The sequence below is a fragment of the Ambystoma mexicanum genome, chromosome 10, assembly GCF_040938575.1.
Source record: "Ambystoma mexicanum isolate Mex_15411 chromosome 10, UKY_AmexF1_1, whole genome shotgun sequence".
NCBI classification, from domain to species: Eukaryota; Metazoa; Chordata; class Amphibia; order Caudata; family Ambystomatidae; genus Ambystoma; species Ambystoma mexicanum.
The window spans coordinates 1,276,997,062-1,277,023,039 of record NC_090932.1 but is presented as its reverse complement, the minus strand read 5'-3'; the positions used below and the strand labels follow the sequence as shown (position 1 = coordinate 1,277,023,039).

At 45.8% G+C, this 25,978-nt stretch overlaps 1 protein-coding gene across 3 annotated transcripts in view; it reads left to right on the top strand.

The window, feature by feature from the left end:
- LOC138492234 (uncharacterized) overlaps positions 1 to 25,978 on the top strand; it is a 765,255-nt gene that overhangs the window by 675,368 nt on the left and 63,909 nt on the right. For all 3 annotated transcript variants that reach the window (XM_069619271.1, XM_069619270.1, XM_069619272.1), the window contains 2 exons: positions 6,007 to 6,141; positions 7,288 to 7,422. In XM_069619271.1, coding sequence (XP_069475372.1) covers positions 6,007 to 6,141; positions 7,288 to 7,422 — 270 coding nt within the window. The remainder of the gene's footprint in view (positions 1 to 6,006; positions 6,142 to 7,287; positions 7,423 to 25,978) is intronic.

Genomic DNA, 25,978 nt, shown 5'->3' with positions numbered 1-25,978 from the left:
TGCAATGGTGTTTGATTGATCTAATATGTACTAATGAATTGTCTTAATTGTCTATTTTGCTATATGTATGTGTTTGATGAATATTTTCTATTCGAATAAACATTTATATCATATCAAATCACTCTGATACTCCTCCAGTTAGGTGTTCATGGGCCTCATTACGGATCTGGCGATAACCGTGCCGGTAAAACTTGCAAGTTCCTGCCGGATCCATAATGAATTACCGCCGCCTTACTTCCCGGTGACACAGGGCTATTCCGAATCCAGGCAGCCCGGAAGTCAGGTGTCGGTAATTTTGTAATTTCTCCTTCCCATATAGGGCTCAATGGGAATGGGAAACACGGAAGCACTGGCACCGTTAAAAATGGTGCCGTTGCTACCGTTATGGCTTTCTTACTGTGGCCGCTGTGTCCGGCAGGGTCTGCCCTGTCAGGCACAGAGGCTCCTGCAAGTAAACCCGTAGTCTGCTGGTCCGGTAACAACGGTGCCCGTAGGCTTACCGGCACCATTGTTACCGGACCGGCACACTCGTAATGAGGCCCAATGTCTTTTAGTGCCTCTGTAAATTCCTCCACACATAACTGTTGATCCAATATCAATTTCATCTCTGCAATCTCGATTTCAATTTTCTCAATGTCCAAAAATAGTTCTTTGACAGTTAATAACAATAAATCTAAGGAGCATTTGTTCAAAATCATCTTCCATTTGAACAGAAATCCTTTGTTTCCGATGGTAAAGGGTCGGCTATAAGAGAATACTCAGGCCCGTGGTATTCTTTTCACTTGATGATATTGGGCCAATGTGGTGGCGTGCATGGTCATATTTACTTTTGTCTTCATCAAATATTCCAATTATTTTAAAGAGCTTTGTTTAGATTGATCCTTGAATAACGAACCTGGTTTGTCCTGAGTTTTGAGGATCTGTGCTGCTTCCGTTTCACTAAAGCAGAGCTGTTCTGCTATGCTCTCCGTTGAAAGTGAGATTTCCTCAAATGTTGCCATTGATATTATTATGTGGTTTATCCACAAAAATAATTATTTCAAACCAAATATATAGTTTTTTTTAAATGAAAAAACGTATAAGAAACACTTACCTGGAACTCTTCCAAAATGAATACCATGGTACTTACATGCCCCTGGACATTTTAACATTTCACCCCTCTGCATACAGCTCTCAAACTTAGTCTGCGCCGTATCTTGATGTTATTGTGAATGTTAGCATCTGCCACACCTAGATGGAACTTGATTGTTGGCATGTGCCACACCTAGAACTGAGAACCTTAGCCTGCGCCATATCAAGATAGGATTGTGAATGGTAGCAGGCGATACAATTAGATGGAAGTACGGAGGCTAGCCAATGACACACTTAGATGAAATTCTCAATGTTAGCATGTGCCACACTTAGAATTGAGAACATTAGCCTGCGCCGCATCTAGATAGGATTGTGAATGTTAGCATCTGCCACACTTAGAATTGTGAACATTAGCCTGCGCCACATCTAGATAGGATTGTGAATGTTAGCATCTGCCACACTTAGATGGAATTTGAATGTTAGCATGTGCCACACTTAGAATTGAGAACATTAGCCTGCGCTGTATCTAGACAATATTGTGAAAGTTAGCGAGTGCCACACTTAGACAGAATTATGTAGGTCAGCAAGTGCTACACTTAGACAGAACTGTGAATGTTAGCATGTTAAATGTCATATAACACACTAACCAATATAAGCTCAAACTCTGCATACTTCTCTCACTCAAAAAATTCACACAACCATCTCTCACACAACAAGCTGCACGCATTTCACCACACCGCAACAACACATAAGCTGCACCAACAGCACAGGCGGACTGACACTGATCCAATACTCACACCAAAGTGCAGCACCCGGTGTCTACCGAGTTTAAGCTGCCAACAGTATACCACTCCTCTCACTATCCTACTCCCTCTTCACCTTACTAACCCATCCCACCTTCTCGTTTACAGATCCACCAGAACGCGTGGGGACCAATTCTGTTGGTGACGGTGCACTATATAAATACCATTAACATAACATAACATTTTACCTGGATCCTCTAGGGGTTCAATGAGCTCTGAGCCAAGTCTGGTATTTTCTGTACTTACCTGTAATTGCTAATTGTTTTTAAAAGTCTTCATATGCGTTTCTTCCATGGGACTGTAAGTGTAACATTGTGACTGTTTCTTTTTCCCTTGAAATGTATGAATTGGATAACTGTTACTAAAATGTTTTGTGCTAATTCTTGAGAGCCTTTTGCTAGGGTTTATAAATGTTTCATTGGCTCTCTGCTTATAATATACAAGTATATGTGCCTGTGCATTAATACTTGTATGATGCCCTAAGGGGTTCAAATGAATATGGAGTACTGTTGTAGGCCTTAGAGATTTATAACATTTTTCCTCTTGGTAACATTTTGTTTCCCTTCTTTTCTCATACTCCACCTGTATGTGTTACATGCTGCCCACTATCTCTAGGTCCTTCCGCACATACCAGGGTTGGCTGTGTTCATAGGACAGTGTACTGTATAGTGCAGAACCAGACCCAACTTACTTGCTTGTTTGAACTGATAGTTTCATATATGTTACTTTCTAAAGCATATATTTTTCAGTATATCAGTGTAGTGTGTTTTCCGGAGTTGTGTGTGGACTAAATGTACCTCTGTGCCGACCTACTACCCTGAGTTAAGCCTTGTCGCTCTGGCCATGTTACCTGCACTTAGAGAGATTTGGCTTCCCTTTCTTGTCAGGTGTGTAAGTCTTCCCCCTATGGTTAGGGCTTGTAGCATCGTCCACAGTGGGTGGTGCAAGCACTGCCTTAACAAGGATCTTTAACTAAAAGTACCGTTTGGGACCTGGGGTTTTGTACAGGCTTTTTGGAATCAGACTGTCTCTTGATGGGGGGTGGCAAGCCTGCAGGATATGACTTATTGAACCTTCTGGGAGATATATCATGCAGTGGCCGGACCTATCCAGCACTTTGTGGTTTGCCCCCTCGCATAAAGGAACGTTCTACCAACCCTTAACATAACGCCATTTTAAATGTATTTTCTCAGGCCTATATAGGAGACAAGCAGAATGGAAAAATAGGTGGCAAGGACACTGGAAATCCAGCTATTTGACTAGCCCTGAACCACATCAGCATTTCGGTGACATGGGTAAACTGCTGTGGCACTAGCCTCCTCTATTGTGGGGTATTCCATGGTTGCCTGTTTACTCCAAACTTCATTTTGGCACCTAATGAAATGCTTTGAAATTATGGCATCCCTGTGGGTTTACAGAGTAGTACATTCAGATGGCTTCCCAAGGGAAAGAATCATAAAGGGATAGGGATCTGGAGGGCCAGGAAGATAGCTAAGGGCCAATGCGTTTGTCTTGGAAGCAAGACAACGCAGAGCGACAGAGGTTGGAATTCCGTTCTGACACTAACACTAGACTAAGAATGAAAACAATTCATGTAGTGCAATTAAGTTTTTCTTAAGCACATTCTGGTACATTTTTGTACAATTCCACGACAGCCATGGTTGTAGCATACCCCTGTAACTTGCCTCATCGTAGACTGGGGAACTATCAAGGCACCCTGAGCTTTACATAAAGGAAGCTGGGCCCTTCCCAGAGGGGCTAACTGATGGGAGCCCTTTTACAAACAGAGTGTTGATGAACAACAGAAGTTACATTCTAAAAGGTGTCCTAATTCTGACCGCAAAGGCATCAGTGGTGCTGCTATTAAAATGATGAATTGTACACCTCATCTGAATCCCTCAGTAGCTGAACGGGAAGGGTGTGCGAGGCTTTAGAAGGATCTGAGCTTTACTCACCCTATAGAATGTGGTTTTATAATCCCTATCAGAATATGAGTCTTCTGCCAGAAGGGCTATCACAATTGATTATTGGATTTAAATGTTTAATCTATAATTACACCCAGTGACATTGCTCTAGAGCGTGCTCTCTCTCTCTCTCTCTTTCTCTGTCTCTCCCCAAGTCTGTCTCTTTCCCTCTCCGCCTCCCTCTTCCCCTCCCTCTCATCACGTTGTCAGATTCTCATTTGTTAGAGACACCCCAGCCATTGCTGACCGTAGGGTGTCCAGAGAGAAAAAACACACATCTTGATTTTTTTTTTGTTTGGTTAACATCATAATGAGAGCAGCAGTGAAAGAGGAATCACTTGAGGTGGGGACCAGCCTAGTATTTGAAGACATACATTGTTATGTCGAGTGTCCTGCAGGAATACCCCAATCACACTGAAGGGGCATTGTCTATAAAGGGGATAGAGGGAGGAGCACAGATAGGCTATTCCGAGGGTGCTGGAGTTTTGACAGACTTTATAAGGGTCCGGGCTGCAGGGTCTAAAATTGCATTTGTTATTTTCTGTTTGTTGTTAATCATGGAAACATCACTGGTTTTAATTTGAGCCTAGCCCTTTCCAAGAAAATCAGACATTTTGAGAGACAAAATGGAGGGCGTTTCTTTGTACCAACATTTGTAAATTGGCTTTTTTAAAAATATTACAATGTTTATTTCTAATGATCACTTACAGTATATATCATAGTCATAATAGGAATGGTACGATTATTTTGCTGAGCAAAGCACAATATCATAATATAGAAAACCCACATCAATTATTTTCTGATAGGTTATCATTTTAAGATACATAGGCCCTCATTAGGACCCTGGCAGAGAGGGTTTTACGCCGGCGTAGTGCATGGCGTACCTCTCCGCCAGACTACGAGTTCCCGTAGCGCCATGGAAGGATTTTTACGCCTGCTTTTTGCAGGCGGAAAAATCCATGGCGCTACAGGACTTGTTGTTAATTACGCCACCGTAATTTACGGTGGCGTAATTAACGCCTTCCCCACTCCCATTATAACCTATGGGGCAAGAATGGGAATGGGGAAGGGTAAAATGGGGATTGGGGACTTACCGCCCCGCCAAGGTCGGCATGGGGCGGTAAGTCCGCCAACCACCTTGGCGGAGTTGGCAGCTTTGCGCCATGGACCATGGTGCAAATTGCACCATGGTCCTCCGCCAAGGTCCTAATGAGGGCCATAATCTGGTACACTTGTATTGTACTCTTTCTAAATACTCAATTCTACAGTTGTATGGGAAGGGGACAAAAGGCACCAGTGAGGGTTTGTGGCTTCGGTGCATAAAATCAAAAAACATTATGAGAACAGGAGAATGACAGATCTTTATATAAAGTAATGAGTTGTATGCTTGAATCACTTAGTACTTAATTCACATTGAGCTTTGTACTCGGGATTTGGCAGTGAAAATAAAATACCTTTGACATCTGTCACTCTGGATGAAGCTTTGGAGCTGGTTAAGAGGGGAAGATGCCATGCTCTGATGGCAGAACCTGAGGAGGTATAATCGGTTCTCTTTAGCCATATCCCATGCAAAATTGTCCAATTGCTCTGCTACCTGTTCATAGAGCTTGATACTTGCACCAGAGGAGCCACATGTATTAAAACTTATTTGCGGTGCTAAAATCTATGCACGATCGTGGAGACCAGACCACCTGCTTACATTCATTCTTTGAATGGGACCTAAATAAAGTACCATGAACATTTACATCATTCCGACTGATCTGGGTGTAATGTAATATTTTGAGTCCCATATCCTCAGAGTGTTTGTATCTAACCAGATCAAGTATTTTCTTCCTTCTGTTAAGAAGTCACATTTTATATTGTACGGCGGGGAGAAGTGGAACTTGGCCTCACCGGACCTTTGATGCACACAAATCTCGTATGTTTGGGTTGAACTGCAAGTCCTTTTTTCTCATAGCCTTTCCCTACAGAATGTTTTTTCTTATTTTTTAATTTTTTTAAGCTATTGTAACATATGCTGATTTCTACTTGGGTGGGGTTTTCTTAATTTAAAAATGTATTTGATTGACTGATAACCAAATTAAAGAAAACCAAACTGAGTTTGATTTAAGCACTGTATTAGCCCAACATCAAACTGATACCAACGCCATTTGTGTTGGACCCTTTAGGCAGATGGGACTTCAGAACAGGCCATATTGGAAAAGCACCTGATTGAACTTCAACAGCAAAACCATCAGCTGCTGCAGGAGAAGAAAGAGACTGAGCAGAAGCTGAATGCAGAAATCCTGCAGCTAAAGGAGCACGTAGGTACAGGGAGAGTCTACAGAGTGGGAGAATAAGGGGGTATCAGATCTGAGTACCTAAGAAATACAAATTTTACCTGGCAGTGGTCATTTTGAATTTTTTTTTCTCTTTCTCTAAAGAGGCTGGGCACTGATATCTAAGCCAGGCTTAAGTCCACATTCTTATCCATTCACACACAAGGTCCTAATGAGGGCCATAATCTGGTACACTTGTATTGTACTCTTTCTAAATACTCAATTCTACAGTTGTATGGGAAGGGGACAAAAGGCACCAGTGAGGGTTTGTGGCTTCGGTGCATAAAATCAAAAAACATTATGAGAACAGGAGAATGACAGATCTTTATATAAAGTAATGAGTTGTATGCTTGAATCACTTAGTACTTAATTCACATTGAGCTTTGCACTCGGGATTTGGCAGTGAAAATAAAATACCTTTGACATCTGTCACTCTGGATGAAGCTTTGGAGCTGGTTAAGAGGGGAAGATGCCATGCTCTGATGGCAGAACCTGAGGAGGTATAATCGGTTCTCTTTAGCCATATCCCATGCAAAATTGTCCAATTGCTCTGCTACCTGTTCATAGAGCTTGATACTTGCACCAGAGGAGCCACATGTATTAAAACTTATTTGCGGTGCTAAAATCTATGCACGATCGTGGAGACCAGACCACCTGCTTACATTCATTCTTTGAATGGGACCTAAATAAAGTACCATGAACATTTACATCATTCCGACTGATCTGGGTGTAATGTAATATTTTGAGTCCCATATCCTCAGAGTGTTTGTATCTAACCAGATCAAGTATTTTCTTCCTTCTGTTAAGAAGTCACATTTTATATTGTACGGCGGGGAGAAGTGGAACTTGGCCTCACCGGACCTTTGATGCACACAAATCTCGTATGTTTGGGTTGAACTGCAAGTCCTTTTTTCTCATAGCCTTTCCCTACAGAATGTTTTTTCTTATTTTTTAATTTTTTTAAGCTATTGTAACATATGCTGATTTCTACTTGGGTGGGGTTTTCTTAATTTAAAAATGTATTTGATTGACTGATAACCAAATTAAAGAAAACCAAACTGAGTTTGATTTAAGCACTGTATTAGCCCAACATCAAACTGATACCAACGCCATTTGTGTTGGACCCTTTAGGCAGATGGGACTTCAGAACAGGCCATATTGGAAAAGCACCTGATTGAACTTCAACAGCAAAACCATCAGCTGCTGCAGGAGAAGAAAGAGACTGAGCAGAAGCTGAATGCAGAAATCCTGCAGCTAAAGGAGCACGTAGGTACAGGGAGAGTCTACAGAGTGGGAGAATAAGGGGGTATCAGATCTGAGTACCTAAGAAATACAAATTTTACCTGGCAGTGGTCATTTTGAATTTTTTTTTCTCTTTCTCTAAAGAGGCTGGGCACTGATATCTAAGCCAGGCTTAAGTCCACATTCTTATCCATTCACACATTTGAAATTACCTGATTTCATAGTATCTAAAAGCATGATAAGTAGAGAATACTTAAATGTACATCTATTTTAGTTCTAAAGTTGCTGATGACTGCAAAAAACAGGCATGGCAATCCCTCATTCCTTACAGGAATCTTGCTCTGCTAATGTTCACTGGCTTGGACAACTATCTACAAAAAACCTGTGTGAGGATGACTTCCCTGGTATTCTTTAGATGCCCATGGGTGTAGCTTGGTATCAGTGGTTATCCAAGAGGGGTCTTCGTAGCCACTCTAAGGTTTACCTTCATAGGGCGCACTTTTAAACTATTGTATAGTAAAGAGGGGATTACCAAAAGAGGTCCAGAAGGCACTAGATACAATTGTGGGAGTTGAAGCCAAAGGATGGACAGAGATACAAAGTATAATAGTCCACCATTGTAAGAGCATCAATGAGCGGGACAGGGAGACAGCCCAGAAGCGGCAAAAGGACGAGGTAAAACTAGTGCAAAAGAAACTAACTAAAGTTGTCATCCAAGCACCGGTGATGGCACCGGTTCAGGGGGAAAGGGCAGGAGACACTCAGTAAATTGTGAATGCCACAATTGCGGCAATATGGGCTGAAGAACCCACAGTGGCAGTATGAAGGAGCGCCAAGGGGAAGAGGAGGATTCTGAGGAGCAAGAGCAGGAGGCTTTGGGGGTATAGGGCCCTGGGGAGGAGGACTGGGAATATCACAGGGCTGGTATTGTTTGAGATGGGGCATTTCACAAGGGAATGCAGAAAGAGGGCTCGGATGGGATTTAATTATGGGCCATCACATCCAAGGTAGGGATTCCAAGGGCATCAAGGAATGGACACCCTCAATTTGGGTGAGGGGTCAAACTCAGTTCCCTTATGGGGCTGACAGGCAAGGGTAACGTGGGCAACAACCATAGCAGGGTGAGGGAACACAGTTTATCAGGATGGCAGGGGGAACAGGCACCCCGTTCCAAGGAGTTACAATGGCAGGGGGCGGTCCTTTTTCATTCCCCGAGACAAATGCATATTCTGATTACAACAGACCACAGAGATCATTGCGTGCCAATTCTATTGACAACCGCACACCCTGAAGAGGAGCCCTTGGTGGAGGCGGAAATAGGAAAAAAGCAATTTATATTTATGGTAGATTCATGTGCAACTAAATCATGCATTATGGAGGGGAACCTTCCATTATCAAGCAAAACTCTTGACACACAGGGATTCTCTGGGGCTATTTCTATGGTTCCATACACTGAAGAGCTGGATATAAAAGTGGGAGGGAAGGTAGTATGAGCCCTCTTGTTATATTCAGAGAGTTCCAAGTCAGCTTGTTAGGTAGGGATCTGCTCGGTAAACTAAATATAAATATATAATTCACAGATCAAGGGCTAGTGTGTTCCACTCCAGGGATGTATGTAGCTCAAGCAATGGTAATAATCAATGCAATGGCAAGGGAGTCAGTAGTCCATGGGATTCCTATGGTCTCAGACATATCTGTCTATGGTATCAAAGTACTAGCAAAAGCAGTGCCTCAAACTGCGACAAAATGTTGGCGATTGCCCACAGATTTTATTTTCCGAACCATGGTGCCACCCAAGATGGTGGCAGGGACAATATTGTCATTCGATTTGTAAGGACTAGTAGTGTCAGACAAAAGAGGGGTCCTGATTGGAACAGACCAGGATGGGTGCAAGTGGCACACAGTAATATGTGTAGACTCCACAGTACAATTAAAGGAAATGACTCATGAGGAGTTAGAGGACAGTGAGCAAAATGGGAAGATCATTTAGAAAATCTGCATCCCCTGTGATATCATGGTGCAGTATAGAAAGGTGCAGTGCCCCCTGATGGCAGTGGTGACCCGTTTTTATTTTTTGAGGAGGACATCCGATATGTGCCAGCACAATTAAGGACTATTAATCCACATGATGTTGGGTTACTGAGAGATGTGACCCCAGTACAGATTACATTGAAGTCAGGAGCAGTACTCCCGAGGGTGCGGCAGTACCCGTTGTCAAGGGAATCAGAGGAAGGGATACAAGGCCCTATTCAGGCTCTGTTAGGGCAAGGGATCATTTTGCCATCCATGTCCCCTTGTAATACGGCCATATGCCCAGTCAAGAAAGCAACAGTGGGTAGTTGGAGGATGATCCAGAATCTACGTCCTCCTAATGACATGGTGCAGAAGGAGATTCTGGTAGTTCTGAATCCGGCGACAATCCTAGCTAGCATTCCCAAGACAACGACATACTTCACAGTGGTGGATCTGAAGAATGCATTCTACTCAATCCCACTTTACCCTGATTCATGGTATCTCACTGCAGTTACGCATGGTCAGTGGCGCTTCAAGCACACGAGATTGCCTCAAGGATACTGTGAAAGTCCAAGTATTTTCAGTAGAGTACTGAATGCTGACTTGGGAAATATTCAGGTGCATAGCACAATCATCCAGTATGTGGATGATCTGCTGCTATGTAGTGAAAAAGAGCAACAGTGCAGGAGGGATTCTGTTGCATTATTTCAATTGCTGGCTCACAAAGGGTACAAGGCAGATAAAAAGAAGCTACAATACTGCCAACAGGAGGGTCTATACTTGGGGCAACTCATTTCTGCAAACGGGAAAAACATATTTCCAGAAAGGGCGGCGGCAGTATGCACCACCCCTAGGCCCAGTACATTTTGGGCTTATGTAATTATTGTAGGGCATAGATCCTAGACTACGCAGCCTACACAAGGCCACTGTTAGAAAGTCTCAGAGAAGGACAGAAGACCAAAAATTGTAAATTTGAATGTACTGAAGAAATGAGTAGACAATTTGAGGACTTGAACAAAGCTATTTGCATGGCCCCTGTTCTAGCAACTCCGGATTATACACAGGAGTTTTATTTTTTTCCCACTCTGATGGACGGCTCATGACTGCAGTATTGACCCAAAAGAGAACAATGGGCCACAAGCAATTTGGCTTATTATAGTGGGACGCTCGACTCAGTCATGCAGGGACAGTTTGCATGCGAACAAGTACTCGCAGCGGCTGCATTTGCAATAGAGAAAAGTTCCACGATTGTCATGGGGTGCTCTGTTACCTTCTTTGTGGAACATTCACTATTCACCATTTTGGAAAGATCTGAATCGACCTTGACAACTCAGAGATCTTCCGCATATGAGATTATTATATCCAAACCTCATATTCATATAGTAAAGTGTAGGACGATGAATCTCACCACATTATTGACAGAGGCATGCACTGATGATAACCTAAAAACGCATGACTGTGCTACATACAAGCGTGAAAAGGAGGGTAAATCTAAAGCTTCTGCATTGACAGAAGGAGAGATACTATATGTTGATGGGTCATCAGCAATTGACCAGGAGACAGGATGGAGGCACACAGCGGTGGCAGGGGTGCGTGGTAAAGGGGAAGCGCATGAAGTTCTGATCATGAAAAAATGACCTGTGCATTGTTCAGCTCAGGCAGCGGAACTTGTCGCTCTCATTGAGGCATTGAGAGCCTCTCATGGGCAGTGTGTCACCATCTACTCAGACTCGGCATATATCAGGACAACAGTGCATGCGGGTCTATTTTGGTGGAGGAGGAGAGGGTTTTGGAGGGCAGATGGCTCTCCGGTGCAGCATGCAAGGCTGTTGAAATAACTAATTGAAGCCTTATCATGGCCCTCCACTGTGGCAGTCGTCAAATGCACTGCCCATACTAATGCAATGGATGAAATCTCTAAGGGCAACATGGCTGCACACCAGGCGGCAAGTTGGCAGCCTATCTCTTAGATACAATGCTAACAGAATGTACAGTGACCACCCCTGTAGAGAGCGAGACCACAGTTCCATACACAGCATTGCCCATATCAAAGATTATAGAGTTGCAAGGGAAATCGCCTGAGGAGGAAAAGGAGCCATAGTTGCGGAGGGGATTTAAACAGTCTCCCTCTGATTTATTGTGGAGGCAGGAGAGTTCTGGGAAGGTGGTGATGCCCCAAGAATTACTCTCTGTGGCATTTGAGCAACTCCATTTCCACTCCCACAGCTCCAAACAATATATTGTGGCAGATATTCAGAAGGAATGGTTTGTACCAAACCTCCAGGAGAGCATTTCGGAAAAAGCAATACACTGTCTGATATGCCAAAGTTTCAGCACAGGGGTGACATTATAGACATTAAGAGGTACATTACCTTGCCCTATGGGGCCATTGCGTGAACTGCATATAGATTATGCAGATATGGGGGAAAGGAACAATGGATATAGGTACCTCATTGTGGTAGTTTGCCCCTTTTCAAGGTGGGCGGAGGCAGGACCATGTGCACACCCAGATGTGAAGTGTGCAGCACGGTTCCTGGTCAGGGAGGTGTTTCCCCAATGGGGTGTGTGCGAAGTATTGAAATCAGATAATGGCACACATTTATTGAATGCACTATTTCAACATGTTGCAGCACTATTGGACATGAAACATTGAATGTGCTCAATTTACCACCCTCAGGCTAATGGCGCTGTGGAGAGGATCAATGAGCGTTTGAAGAGTAAACTGTCAAAATTAAGTTCCACGTTGAAGAAAAACTGGGTACACTGTTTAGCCTCGGCCCTCTTCAGTTTACGCACACAGCCTAGTAAGGACCACCATTTGACACCACATGAAATAGTCACAGGCAGGTGCATGTAAACCCCATTTCCTCTGTGAGGAAACCATCAGATGCACATCAAGCAGCGACAGTACTAGAAGAGGAATTTAGGGACTATGTAACAGCACTAAAATGTGCTATCAAATATATCTCATGACTGATTGCACCACCCAGAAGTGAAGAACAGGACACACCAGAAGGGACAGCAACTGCAAACATATCTGCCACAACTGGACCATTATTACCTGAGGAGCTGATCTACGTAAAAAACTTTGTGCGTCGATGGAACAATCCCAGGTTTCAAGGTCCTTATGAGGTGGTGCTCTGTACTTCTCTCACCATCCGCGTAAAGGAGTTACGGTGTTGGGTGCATCTGTCAGATGTCCGAGGAGCAGCTGAGTCAAGGCATAGCTCAATCAACAGAGTAAGGATGTAATCAAAGAAGAAGTTGAGTGAAGAATCCATGCCAGGGTGGCACGCAGGGGTGCACACCTGATTTTTCTTTTTTTCTTTTTTCATTTTTGATTGTTCTTTTATTTTTTTTAATCTTTTTTTCAATTTTTCTAATTCTGATGGTCCAGATCCTGGTCGGCCCTGGTGGCAGCCCTCTCCCTTGCCCTCCTCCTCCCTCTGACTCTCCCTCTATCTCCCTCTCTCTTCCCCTCTGCCCTTCTGTCCTCCCCCTCTCTCGCCCTGTCTCCTTCTTGCCCCCTTTTTCTCTCTCTTTCCTTTTCTCTCTTTCTTTCTCTCTCTCTCTGTCGCCCTCTCTTTCTTTCTCTCTCACTCTTTCTCTTTCTCTTTCTTGGTAACCTTTTTTCTCCTCTCCAGGGATAAGCAAGGATGCTTGACCAACGTGTTCAAACCTCTCTGTTATGTTGGGGTAATGTTAAACAGAATGTAATTTGTTCTAGGAATGATGTATTATGCTTTTTTAGTATTAAATTTTTTTGTATGACACTGGTCGTGGTTTTTGGAGTGTATGAAGGTATGTCTGTTATATGAAGTGGCCATATAAAGGGGGGGGTGGACAGTTGGAAAATAATGCTACTATGAATATGTCTATGATAAATCAAACAATGTCTCACTTTTTGCCAGCAACCCCTACAAGTTTTCTTAGACTAATAAAAAGTACGAAAGACGGATGATTTATATAAGGGGTTGGGCTTTGACGCCATTTCTGCCATTTCTGACATTGAGTACTCAGAATCATCGAATAGCTGGTACTCCGATATGCATACTGCTTGAAGAAACATGATAAATGAAAGCTGTTACATGTGTGCACTCATCCTGCACGCATAAGGGGCTCCTAAGGTTTTAGTTTGATATCCAGTCCCAATTACAGAGGCATAATGTCTGGTACATCTTGCACTATGTAGGATAAAGGACACATTCCAGGACCACAGCGTGCAGTTGAGGAGCATTGATCTGGACAGAGGTCTATGCAATGGTAGTACGAAATACAGCAAGTGTCTACAAGCACCAAAACTTTCCTTGGGAGGTCACTCACATGTCAATGACAAATGGCAGGGCATCACAGTGACGTGCCCGGCAGATGGACTGATCAAGTACAGCAAAGAAACAATAGTAGAGACTATGGGCCTCATCACGACTTGGGCGGTAACCCTTAAAATCGGCGGTAACGCTCTTACCGCCGATTTTAAGGGTCCGTCGGATCATGACTCCAAACACCGCCGGCGCAAGGACAGCCGGCTGTACAAGCGCCGGCCATAATAGCGCCAGGAACCCTTAGCACTAAAACATCATCAATCACGAGTCCAGCGTAAGCGCTATTAGCGCCAGAAAAGCGGCGGATAATCCGCCGAAAATACCTCCAGCAAAAAGCTGGAGGTAACAGAACACAGGCCACAGCAATAAGGGCCCAGGTGGAAGCAATGCAAATCTGAGGCCTACAAAGGACCCACCCATGCACAACACACCCTCCCCAACCCCATTACACCAGCATGAGCATGGAGGAGACAGCAATGAGGGCCCAGGTGGAGGCAATGCAAATCTGAGGCCTACAAAGGACCCACCCATGCACAACACACCCTCCCCAACCCCATTACACCAGCAGGAGCATGGAGGAGACAGCAATGAGGGCCCAGGTGGAGGCAATGCAAATCTGAGGCCTACAAAGGACCCACCCATGCACAACACACCCTCCCCAACCCCATTACACCAGCAGGAGCAGGGAGGAGACAGCAATGAGGGCCCAGGTGGAGGCAATGCAAATCCGAGGCCTACAAAGGACCCACCCATGCACAACACACCCTCCCCAACACCATGCTGCCATTTGGAGCCGGGAGCCTTGATGTCGACTTCTACCTGCTGCGCCTGGAGCTACAGAGGCCAGTCAACCAGGCCAGGGCCCTAGGAGTGCAGGGGCCCGTGGGGATGAGGAGAAGTAGGAGGAGAGCAGCACCAACAAGGCGGCCAGCCATCCCCAGGGTCAGGGCCCTAACTGATGGTCAGTTGGTGACAGAAAATCGGCTGGACAGGGCAACCATCACCCAGTTGCTGCACACAATCCAGGGTGACATATGCAGCCGCATAGCCACCAGCACGGCAGTACCTCCCCTAGTGAAGCTTGTGTCTGTGCTTCAATTTCTTGGGACTGGCAGCTACCAAAATACCGTTGCCATGATGCATGGAATGGCCCAGTCCACATTCAGTGCCATGCTGGGACAGGTGCTTGATGCACTGTTGAATCATGTGAACGAACACATTGCATTGCCAGCCACACAGGCACAGGTGCACCAGCTTAAGTGTCAATTCTATGCCATTGCCCAAGTCCCGAATGTAATAGCAGCCCTGGACTGCACACATGTAGCACTTGTACCATCCCAGGCACATGAGGCTGCCTACAGGAACCGGAAACAGTACCATTCCCTCAACGTGCAGATGACATGTGGCCCTGACCTCACCTTCAGCCACTGCTGTGCCCGCTACCCAGGATCCACCCACGGATGGTCCTACGCAACAGTAACCTGCCGGCGTACATGGAAAGGCACCGAGGCCAAAACACATGGCTACTGGGTGAGTACAAATGTATACCACAATGCTTTGTGGTATACATTTGTACTCACCCAGTAGCCATGTGTCAATCCACAACTGATGGTGCCTGTCACAGAAACCATCATTCCCAATAGTCAGCAGCATCACAGCAGCATACACATTCAATCATCTTGCACAATGAACCTTGGACATGTCCAACACAGCAGAACACACCCATGCAGGATGTCAGACATGTGGCGGCACAGTGACATATGGAAGTCCCACCACAACAAGGCCTCCTGTGTGAGTAGCACCATGGCTCCCAACACTGACACAGTACAGATATCCCACCCTGGCCATCCGACAGTAGTGAAAACCCAATCCATGAGCTGGCACATCCACGAATGCTCCACACATAAGTAGGCCGAGTAATGACAATGCACATCCCACAAACACTGTGCCCAAAATGGCCATGGAAATGCATGGATAACAGTACAGAATAGTGAAGAGCAGCAAATGCAACTGTAGCCAAATGGATTTGCAATGACACATGAGGCAGCCACTTCTGTCAAGCAGAAGTAGATGGAAGGGCCCCCTCTTCCTGCGACAGGTGAATGAGTACTGTTACATACAGAAACATAGGTGTACCAAGTGGAGAGTACCCCATTGATTCATTCATGCCCGCAGGACAGCACACTCCACAATGTTATAGGCCAAATGACAAACATGGCAAAAGCACACTGATGACAGGGCTCTGTACACCCACTCGACTTACCTTGTCCCCATACCGGCTTTCTCTCCCCTGCAGGTGATTCGGGATATCCCCAGTACACGTGGCTCATGACCCCTGTGCGTCACCCACACACGGCGGGGGTGCGGGCATACAACCTTGGCCATGCCCCTACACGGATCTGCGTCGAGAAGGCATTTGGCCTGCTGAAGGCACGCTTCCGTTGCCTCGACCGCACGGGAGGTGCAATGATGTATGCACCAGAAAAAGTTGGAAAAATAGTACTGACATGTGCCATGCTGCACAACATCTGTTGTCGCAGAAATGTGCCACTGCCCCCAGATGCTCATGTGCAGCCACCTGAGGATGGTGGTGAGGGCGATGAAGTGCCAGAAGATGTTGCACATGCACAAAGGGTTGGGCTGAGGGAAGTGAGGTTGGCCAGACAGGTATTGATTGATGGATTCTTTTAGAAATGGGTAATAGGTAAATTGTAAATATGTCACTTCAACATTAAATTGCATTTGTAACAATCACTACTGTCCATGCATTGTGATTTTTTTAACATGATTTGTTTTCCGTCCAACAATCCCCCCTCCCCCCAGTGAACACCCAACAATCCCCCCTCGCCACCGTGAACACCCAACAATCCCCCCTCCCCCCAGTGTACAACTCCAATCTGTACAGTTGCCTCATCAGGGCAACAACAATGATGCCATGCACCACTAGGATGGGCGCGGGCACTTCCCTCTCCCAGGACCCTCCGGTGTGCGTGCCCTCAGGTGGCGCAAGGACCGGCGCCTTGGAGATGGGTCTAGTGAACCCTCTGTGGGTGTGGAGGAAGTTGAGGGTATGGAAGCGCTGCCCATCATGTGCTGGCGCATGAGGTTATTGGCCTCACGTTTCTGTTCTGCAAGTGCAGACACTGCCTCCGTGAATTCGCGGACTCGTTGCCCAAAGCCTGTCAGGGCAGCGGTGCATTGTTGCACAACTTGTCGTGTGCGGGCATTGTCCCGCGCAATGTACCGGCACCCATGCCGGATGGAAGTGCTCACGGCCTTAATGTGCCGGCTCTGGACCTTTGCCATTGCTTCCACTTTGGCCTGTTTTGCCTCAATGACATCCAGCCGGGCCATGACTGCTGCCCCTGTGACAAAGGCCTCTACTGGTGCGTCAGGTGGTGGACCGCGAATTGGGCGCTGTCGGGGGGGGGGGGCTGCATGGCGACATGCCACCACACTGGACTGGGCTGCCTGACTCCGATCGATGGCCCTCTGGGCTCCCATAGGATGGAGTGTCCACATCGGGCTGTGGTGTGCTGCAGCCACGCACAGGCACATGGGGCCTCCCTGCCTGCTGTCTGTCTGGGCTTCCATGGGGTGTTGACACTCCTTCCCCATCACTACTGCTGTGGGAGTGTTGTGCGGTGGCATGATGCACACGTGGAGGTGTTGCTCCCACGTTGGGCTCCCATTCCGGCCTCTCTCCCTCGGCATCAGGGCTGTGGATGTTGGGTTCTGGTGAGCTGACGGTCACCTCCCTGTGGCCATGTGGCTGCCGATGCTGTCTGGCGGGGCTGCGTCAGGGTGAGGTGGGTGTTCCCCGGTGTTGTCTCCCATGGGTGTGGCCTTTTTGGGGGGTGCTGGTGCTGGTGGAGGCACGGTGTTGTGGGCGCATTGTCTGTGTGGCCTCATCGCCATCATCACTAGGCTGTTGGGATCGACGTGTGCCTGTGGGGTACATAGGGGGTGGTTTTAGTACAATGCTACTTACATTTGTGTGATGCAGGTCATGCCAACAAGTGTGATTGAAGACAGTAACAATGACGCATTCAACTTGCATTCTGTTCAGTCACCATGTGGTGCTTGTTGTGGATGTGCATGGAGGTACACTGCATGGGAACGCGTGGTTGTGGTGGACTGCGCTCAGGCTTTTGTGGTTGTGCTGATGCACAGTACCACTCTACGTAGCTGTCCTATGGCTATGGGAGTCTATATCCTGCCCCGGTCATTCATGCACTGCACGTACAGGGTCGTCTAGGCAGCACTGCCGTTCTAGGGATGTGGCCCGCACTTACGGGTGTATGTAAAGCCTCAGACACATGTCTTCACTCTCATTCAGATGCATGTATTCGGGGATGGGACTCACCTGCCGTTGGATTGATGGGACTCACCTGCCGTTGGATTGATGCCAGTCCCTGCCTCCCCTTCACCAATGCCCTCAATGGATCCAACGTCGCTGACACCTGTCATTTTCTCCTCCCATGGTGTGAGGTCGGGGGGGGTGGTGGCCCTCCTCCTGTGCCCCTGTGGGAACATATATGACATGCTAGGTGCCAGAATGAAGATAAGGTTAGTTCTTATAGTTCTTGTAAGATTAAACTTGTTATCCTTACAAGATAGACTCTTCGCTCTTATCCCTCATCTGTTCCTTTTGCCTGCCAAACTGGTGCCAGGGAGCAGTTTATATAGTCCAGTCTTGCTCCCATCATCTACCACTGCTGTACCTTTTGTCATATCAGAGATCACAAGAGTGTGGTTGCACTGTGTGTTTGCGCCAACAGGAACGGTTCCTTCATTGCTAAAACAAGGTTCATAGTCTATGGGCCTCATCACGAGTTGGGCGGTAACAATTAGCCCTACCGCCAAACCCCCCAGCGCTATTAGCGCCGGATCACAGGTTTGGTGGAATGGTTAGTGCCCATTCCCCATTGGGCCCATTCGGGAATTCCTCATTCCCCATTGGGTCCAATGGGGAAAATTCGCACTATTACTGCCTGCGGATTTCCCCGCCGGCGGTAATAGCAGCGAAAATCAGCAATTTTGCCACGGATTTCTCCCAGCTCACAGCTGGGGGGAATCCACCAAGGCCATGATCTAGCAGACCCTTAAATGCAGCGGTAATAGCGCTACTGCTGCATTTAAGGGTTACCACCAGACTCGTGATGAGGCCCAATGTCTCTATGTATTCGCACTGGCTTCTCCATTGTTGCAATCCATGTCAGCCTTGTGATGCATTCAATTCAATCAATGCATTGGACCAAGCATGGGTAATGTGAAGAACAGTCATACATGAGCAAGTGGGAACATATATGACATGCTAGGTGCCAGAATGAAGATAAGGTTAGTTCTTATTGAGTAGCCAGGTGATCGCACAATTTCTGAAGTTTTCGAATACTGGGATAGTTTTTATGTCCTGTGGGAGCGTGTTCCATAGTTGGCTGCCAAGACCGGGAAGCTGGAGCCGCCCGCTCTTCTGCGGTTATATCTAGGTACCAAAAGGCAAGCAGTGTTAGAGGATCTTGTGGTACTGGTGGAGGATCTCAGGGTGAATTTGTCAGTCAGGTAGGGTGGGGCTCTGTGGTTAAGTACTTTATGGGGGAGAAAGGGAGTTTTCAGGTTACTTTTGTCTTGTATGGAGAGCCATTTGCAAAGTTTTCTGGTAGCTGTAATGTGCTCTCTTCTGGGTATGTTTAGGGTGGCTCTAAGAGCATTATTTTGCAGGATCTGGAGTTTGTTCAGGATAGACTTATTGGCACCTAGTTATAGATCATTGCAGTAATCCAGTTTAGATTGCATAAATGCTCTGGCAATTATGAGACAACTATAAGGTGATAGAAGGGGTCTGCACGCCCTAATCAGCTTGCCTGTGTAGGCTTTAGCTGAAGCCGTCATGTTTACATGTTTAGTAAATTTGGAGTTTGCATCGAGGGAAAAACCTACAGTTTTTGCATCGAGGGAAAAACCTACAGTTTTTACATCTTTAGCGATGGGTATATTATTCCCGTCTATGCAGATGCTGGTATAGTTTGGGCTGATTTTCTGTAGATTGGTATGTGATCCAACCATGAGAATATCAGTCTTATCATCATTCAGGCATAGGCCATGCAAGGCCATCCATGCCTGAATGATGGTGTAAATTTCATTGATCCTTGCTACATCTGTGTCATACGTACCCGATAGTGGTCGGAGTATCTGGGTGTCGTCTGCGTAGTTCGTGGAGGTGACACCCAGATGGTCCCGTTTATCAAATAAAGGCTTTGTAAAGATGTTATACAAAGTAGGTGAAACACAAGAACCTTGTGGTCGACCAAGTCAAAGGCCGCCGACAAGTCAAGGAGGAGTAGGATGGCCACTCTACCTTCATCTTTTAGTTCGTCAATCTGGCTTTTGAGGTCAACAAGTGCAGTTTCCGTTCCATGTTGCGGTCTAAAGCCAGATTGTCGTGATCCAAGTAGTTTGTTAGTTTCAAGATAGTCTTGAATTTGCAGATATGCAACCCTATCAAGTATTTTTAATAGAAAGGGGACTGTTGTAATCCGTCTATAGTTTGTGGTTATCGATGGATCTAGCCTTTGTTTCTTGAGTAAAGGGAGCACCCAAGATTCCTTTAGGTTACAAGGTACGGAATTACTGGAGAATGATTAGTTGATTAGTATGGTGATAAAAGGGGCCAGATCTCTGGCTGCATCTTTTATAATCTGTGCAGGACAGCTGTCACCTTTGCAATTTGAAGGTTGCAACGAAGCTATCATTTTTTTAATTTCTGGTACTGATACATTGGTGAATTTGAATCCCATGTCAGGGTTTATGGGGGCGGGCGTGATCGGCCTTAGTAGATTATCGGTGGTGATTTGATGCTGTTTGTGGGCTATTTTAGTCTGGAGACCAGTGATTTTATTAATGAGTGCATTTGGGATGCTGGTGCACCAGGGTTTATCTTTAAGGCAGGAGTCTGCAGGTGGGTTAGGATTTTCCAGCTCTCTTAAGATGTTGAACAGTTCTTTGGAACTGGAGCTTGCTTGGTTTATCCTATCATTGAAGGTTTCTTTTTTAGTGCGGATAATCTCACTTTTGTATGTAGCTGTGATTTTTGCTAGGTTCATTTTGTTCTCAGTGGAAGGAGTATTCTTCCAGAGCATTTTAAATGTGATTTTTTCTGTGCGTAGTAGTTTAGGGTCAGGAGTGAACCAGGAGTTCAGATGTGCCCTTGGTTTCCCACTGCACATTTTTAATGGGTTGATAGTATCGAAGGCTTTGATCATTGATTCATTGTACAGATCTACCATCAGATTTGGGTCATTCGTGGGAGGTAGAGCATGGAGTATTGGGATTACTTGAGGTATGATGGCCTCTGCTGTGATATTACGTTTGTTTCTCGTGAGACAAGGTGGTGCGACAGGGCTTTTTATCCTCTCGAGGTTGTCAATGTGGAGCTCAAAGTGACTGCCCAAGGAAAAGTTTGGTGCTTGTAGACACTTGCTGTATTTCATACTGCCATTGCATAGCTCTGGGTCTAGATCAATGCTCCTCCACTGCACACTGTGTGCCTGCAGAATGTGTCCTTTATCCTACAAAGTGCAAGATGTACTAGGCATTGTGCTTCTGTAATTGGAACTGGATATGCAACTAAAACCTTAGAAGCCCCTGATGCATTCAGGATGAGTGCACACATGTAACAGCTTTCATTTATCACGTTTCTTCTTGCAGTACGCACATCAGAGTACCAGCTGTTCGATGATTCTGAGTACTCAATGTTAGAAATGGTGTCAAAGCCCTACCCCTTATATAAATCATCCATCATTCGTACTTTTTATTACTCTAAGAAAACTTGTAGGGGTGGCTGGCAAAAAGTAAGACATTGGGCCTCATTACACGGTAGGCGGTAGGGGATTACCGGCACCGGTAAGGGCACCGGTGCAGGTAATCCGCTACCGCCCTACTACGAGGTCCCTCAGCGGGTCCCCTCCTTAACGTATGGTCAGACCACACGTTAAGGAAGGGACCCGCTGAGGGACTTCAGAGCAAATAACGGTACTGCTAATAGCGGTACCGTTTTTAGCTCTTTCCCCATTCCCATTCGAGCCCTATGGGGGCTCGAATGGGAATGAGGAATGGCAATTGGCATGGGGATTTACCGGGTCCTCAAGGGTCTGAATGACCCGGTAAGTCCCCATACCGCCTACCCGAACCCAGAAGGCGTTAGGGGGTAACCATGGGGCTAATTGCGCCATTGGTTACCTCCTACCGTGTAATGAGGCCCATTGTTTGATTTATCATAGACATATTCATACTAGCATTATTTTCCAACTGGCCACGTCATATAACAGACATACCGTTAATACATTCCAACAACCACGAACAGTGTCATACAAAACAATGTAATACTAAAAAACCATAATGCATCATTCCTAGAACAAATTACATTCTGTTTAACATTACCCCTACATAACAAAGAGGTTTGAACACGTCGGTCAAGCATCCTTGCTTATCCCTGGAGAGGAGAAAAAAGGTTACCAAGAAAGAGAAAGAGAGAAAGAAAGAAAGCAAGAAAGAGAGGGAGACCGAGAGAGAGAGAGAGAGAAAGTGAGAAAAGGAGAGAGTGAAAGAGAGAGAAAAAAAAGGGGGCAAGAGGGAGGCAGAGGGAGAGGGTGAGGGAGAGGGAGGGGGCTGTACCAGGGCTGAACGGGTTCTGGACCTTCAGAATTAGAAAAATTGAAAAAAAGATAAAAGAAATAAAAGAACAAAAAAATTAAAAAAGAAAAAAGAAAAATCGGGTGTGTGCCCCTGCGCACCACCCTGGCATAGATCCTTCACTCAACATCTTCTTTGATTACGTCCTTACTCTGTTGATTGAGTTTTGCCTTGACTCAGGTGCTCTTCGGACATCTGACAGATGCACCCAACACCATAATTCCTTTACGCGGATGGCGAGAGGAGTACAGAACACCACCTCATAAGGAAGTTGAAACCTGGGATTGTTCCATCAACGCACAACGTTTTTTACGTAGATCAGCTCCCCAGGTAATAATGGTCCAGTTGTGGCAGATATGTTTGCAGTGCTGTCTCTTCCGGTGTGTCCTGTCCTTCACTCCTGGTTGGCACAATCAGTCAAGAGATATATTTGATAGCATGTTTTTGTGTTGTTAAATATTCCCTAAATTCCTCTCCTAGTATGTTCGCTGCTTGATGTGCATCTGATGCTTTCCTCACAGGGGAAATGGGGGTTTTCATGCACCTGCCTGTGACTATTTCATGTGGTGTTAAATGGTGGTCCTTACTAGGCTGTGTGCGTAAACTGAAGAGGGCCAAGGGTAAACAGTGTACCCAGTTTTTCTTCAATGTGGAACATCATTTTGACAGTTTACTCTTCAAACGCCCATTGATCCTCTCCATAACGCCATTAGCCTGAGGGTGGTAAATTGAAAACATTAAATGTTTTATGTCTAATAGCGTTGCAACATGTCAAAATAGTGCATTCAATAAATGTCTGGCATTATCTGATCTCAATACTTCGCACACACCCCATCGGGGAAACACCGCTCTGCCCAGGAACCGTGCTGCACACTTCGCACCTGGGTGTACACATAGTCCTGCCTCCGCCCACCTTGAAAAGGGGCAAACTACCACAATAAAGTACCTATATCCATTGCACTTTTCTCCCATATTTGCATAATCTGTATGCAGTTCACAGAATGGCCCCATAGGGCGAGGTAATGTGCATCTTAATTACTGTAATGTCACTCCTGTGCTGAAACTTTGGCATATCAGACAGTGGAGGTCATTACGACCCAGGCGGTAAGTACAGCAACTTTACCACCATGGTGTAAACTGCGTTTACACCATGGTGGATGGCGGATTTACCGCCCCATTCCAAGGTGAGTGGGGCGGTAAATCCCCATTTCCCATTTACCCTTCCCCATTCCCATTTTTGCCCCATAGGGCATAATGGGAGTGGGGAAGGCGCTAATTACGGCACCGTAAATGAATGTGCCGTAATTAGCACCAAGGCGGTTTAGCGCCATGGATTTTAACGCCTGCTAAAAGCAGCCGTTAAAATTGGAATCAGGCGTTAAGGGTTAACAATGGCGTTAACCCTTAACGCCTGAGTTGTAATGAGAGCCAGTGTATTGCTTTTTCCAAACTGCTCGCCTGGAGGTTTGGTACAAACCATTCCTCCTGAATATCTGCCACAATATGTTGTTTGGAGCTGTAGGAGTGGAAATTGAGTTGCTCAAATGCCACAGAGAGTATTTCTTGGGGCATCGCCACCTCCTTCCCAGAACTCTCCTGCCTCCACAATAAATCAGTGGAAGACTGTTTGCATCCCCTCCGCAACCATAGCTCCTTTTCCTCCTCAGGCGGTTTCCCTTGCAACTCTATAATCTGTGATATGGGCAATGCTGTGTATGGAACTGTGGCCTCGCTCTCTACAGGGGTGTTCATTGTACATTCTATTAACATTGTATCTGGGAGATAGGCTGCCAACTTGGCCGCCTGGTCTGCAGCTGCGTTGCCCTTAGAGATTTCATCCATTGCATTTGTATGGGCAGTGCATTTGACGACTGCCACAGTTGAGGGTCATGATAAGGCTTCAATTAGTTATTTCAACAGCCTTGCATACTGCACTGGAGAGCCATCTGCCCTCCACAACCCCCTCCTCCTCCACCGAGACAGACCCGCATGCACTGTTGTCGTGACATATGCCGAGTCTGAGTAGATGGTGACACCCTGCCGATGAGAGGCTCTCAATGCCTCAGTGAGAGTGACAAGTTACGCTGCCTGAGCTGAATAATGCACAGGTAATTTTTTCATGATCAGAACTTCATGCTCCTCCCCTTTACCGTGCATCACTGCCACTGCTGTGCGCCTCCGTCCTGTCTCCTGGTCAATTGCTGATGACCCATCAACATGTAGTATCTCTCCTTCTGTCAATGCACTGTCTCTAGCTTTAGACTTATCCTCCACTTCACCCTCGTATGTAGCACAGTCATACGTTTTTAGGTTATCATCAGTGGATGGCTCTGTCAAGAATGTGGTGGGATTCACTGTCCTACACATTACTATATGAATATGAAGTTTTGATAATATAATCTCAAATGCAGAAGATATCTAAGTTGTCAAGGTCGATTTAGATCTTTCCAAAATGGCGAATGGTGAATGTTCTACAAACAAGGTAACAGAGCACCCCATGACAATCGTGGAACTTTTCTCTATTGCAAATGCAGCCGCTGCGAGTGCTTGTTCGCATGCAAACTGTCCCTGCATGACTGAGTCGAGCGTCCCACTATGATAAGCCAAATCGCTTGTGCCCATTGTGCTATTTTGGGTCAATACTGCAGCCACGAGCCGTCCATCAAAGTGGAAAAATAAATAAAACTCCTGTGTATAGTCCGGAGTTGCTAAAACAGGGGCTGTGCAAATAGCTTTGTTCAAGTCCTCATATTGTCTACTCATTTCTTCAGTCCATTCCAATTTACAATTTTTGGTCTTCTGTCCTTCTCTGAGACTTTGTAACAGTGGCCTTGTGTAGGCTGCGTAGTCTAGGAGCTATGCACCACAATAATTACATAAGCCCAAAAACGGTTGCATTTCCTTGACAGTACTGGGCCTAGGGGTGGCGCATACTGCCACTGCCCTATCTGGTAATATGTTTTTCTCTTTTTCAGAAATGAGTTGCCCCAAGTATAGTCCCTCCTGTTGGCAGTATTGAAGCTTCTTTTTATCTGCCTTGTACCCTTTGTAAGCCAGCAATTGCAGTAATGCAATAGAATCTCTCCTGCACTGTTGCTCTTTTTCACTACATACCAGCAGATCATCCACATACTGGATGATTGTGCTATGCACCTGAATATTTCCCAAGTCTGCATGCAGTACTCTATTGAAAATACCTGGACTTTCACAGTATCCTTGAGGCAATCTCGTGTTCTTGAAGCACCATTGACCATACTTAAATGCAGAGTGATACCATGAATCAGGGTGAAGTGGGATTGAGAAGAATGCATTCTTCAGATCCACCACTGTGATGTATGTCATTGCCTTGGGAATGCTAGATGGGATTGTTGCCGGATTTGGAACTACCGGAAACTCCTTCTGCACCACGTCATTAAGAGGATGTAGATTCTGGATCATCCTCCAACTACCCAGCGTTGCTTTCTTGACTGGGCATATGGCTATATTACATCGGGACATGGATGGCAAAATGATCCCTTGCTCAAATTGAGTTTGAATAGGGCCTTGTATCCTTT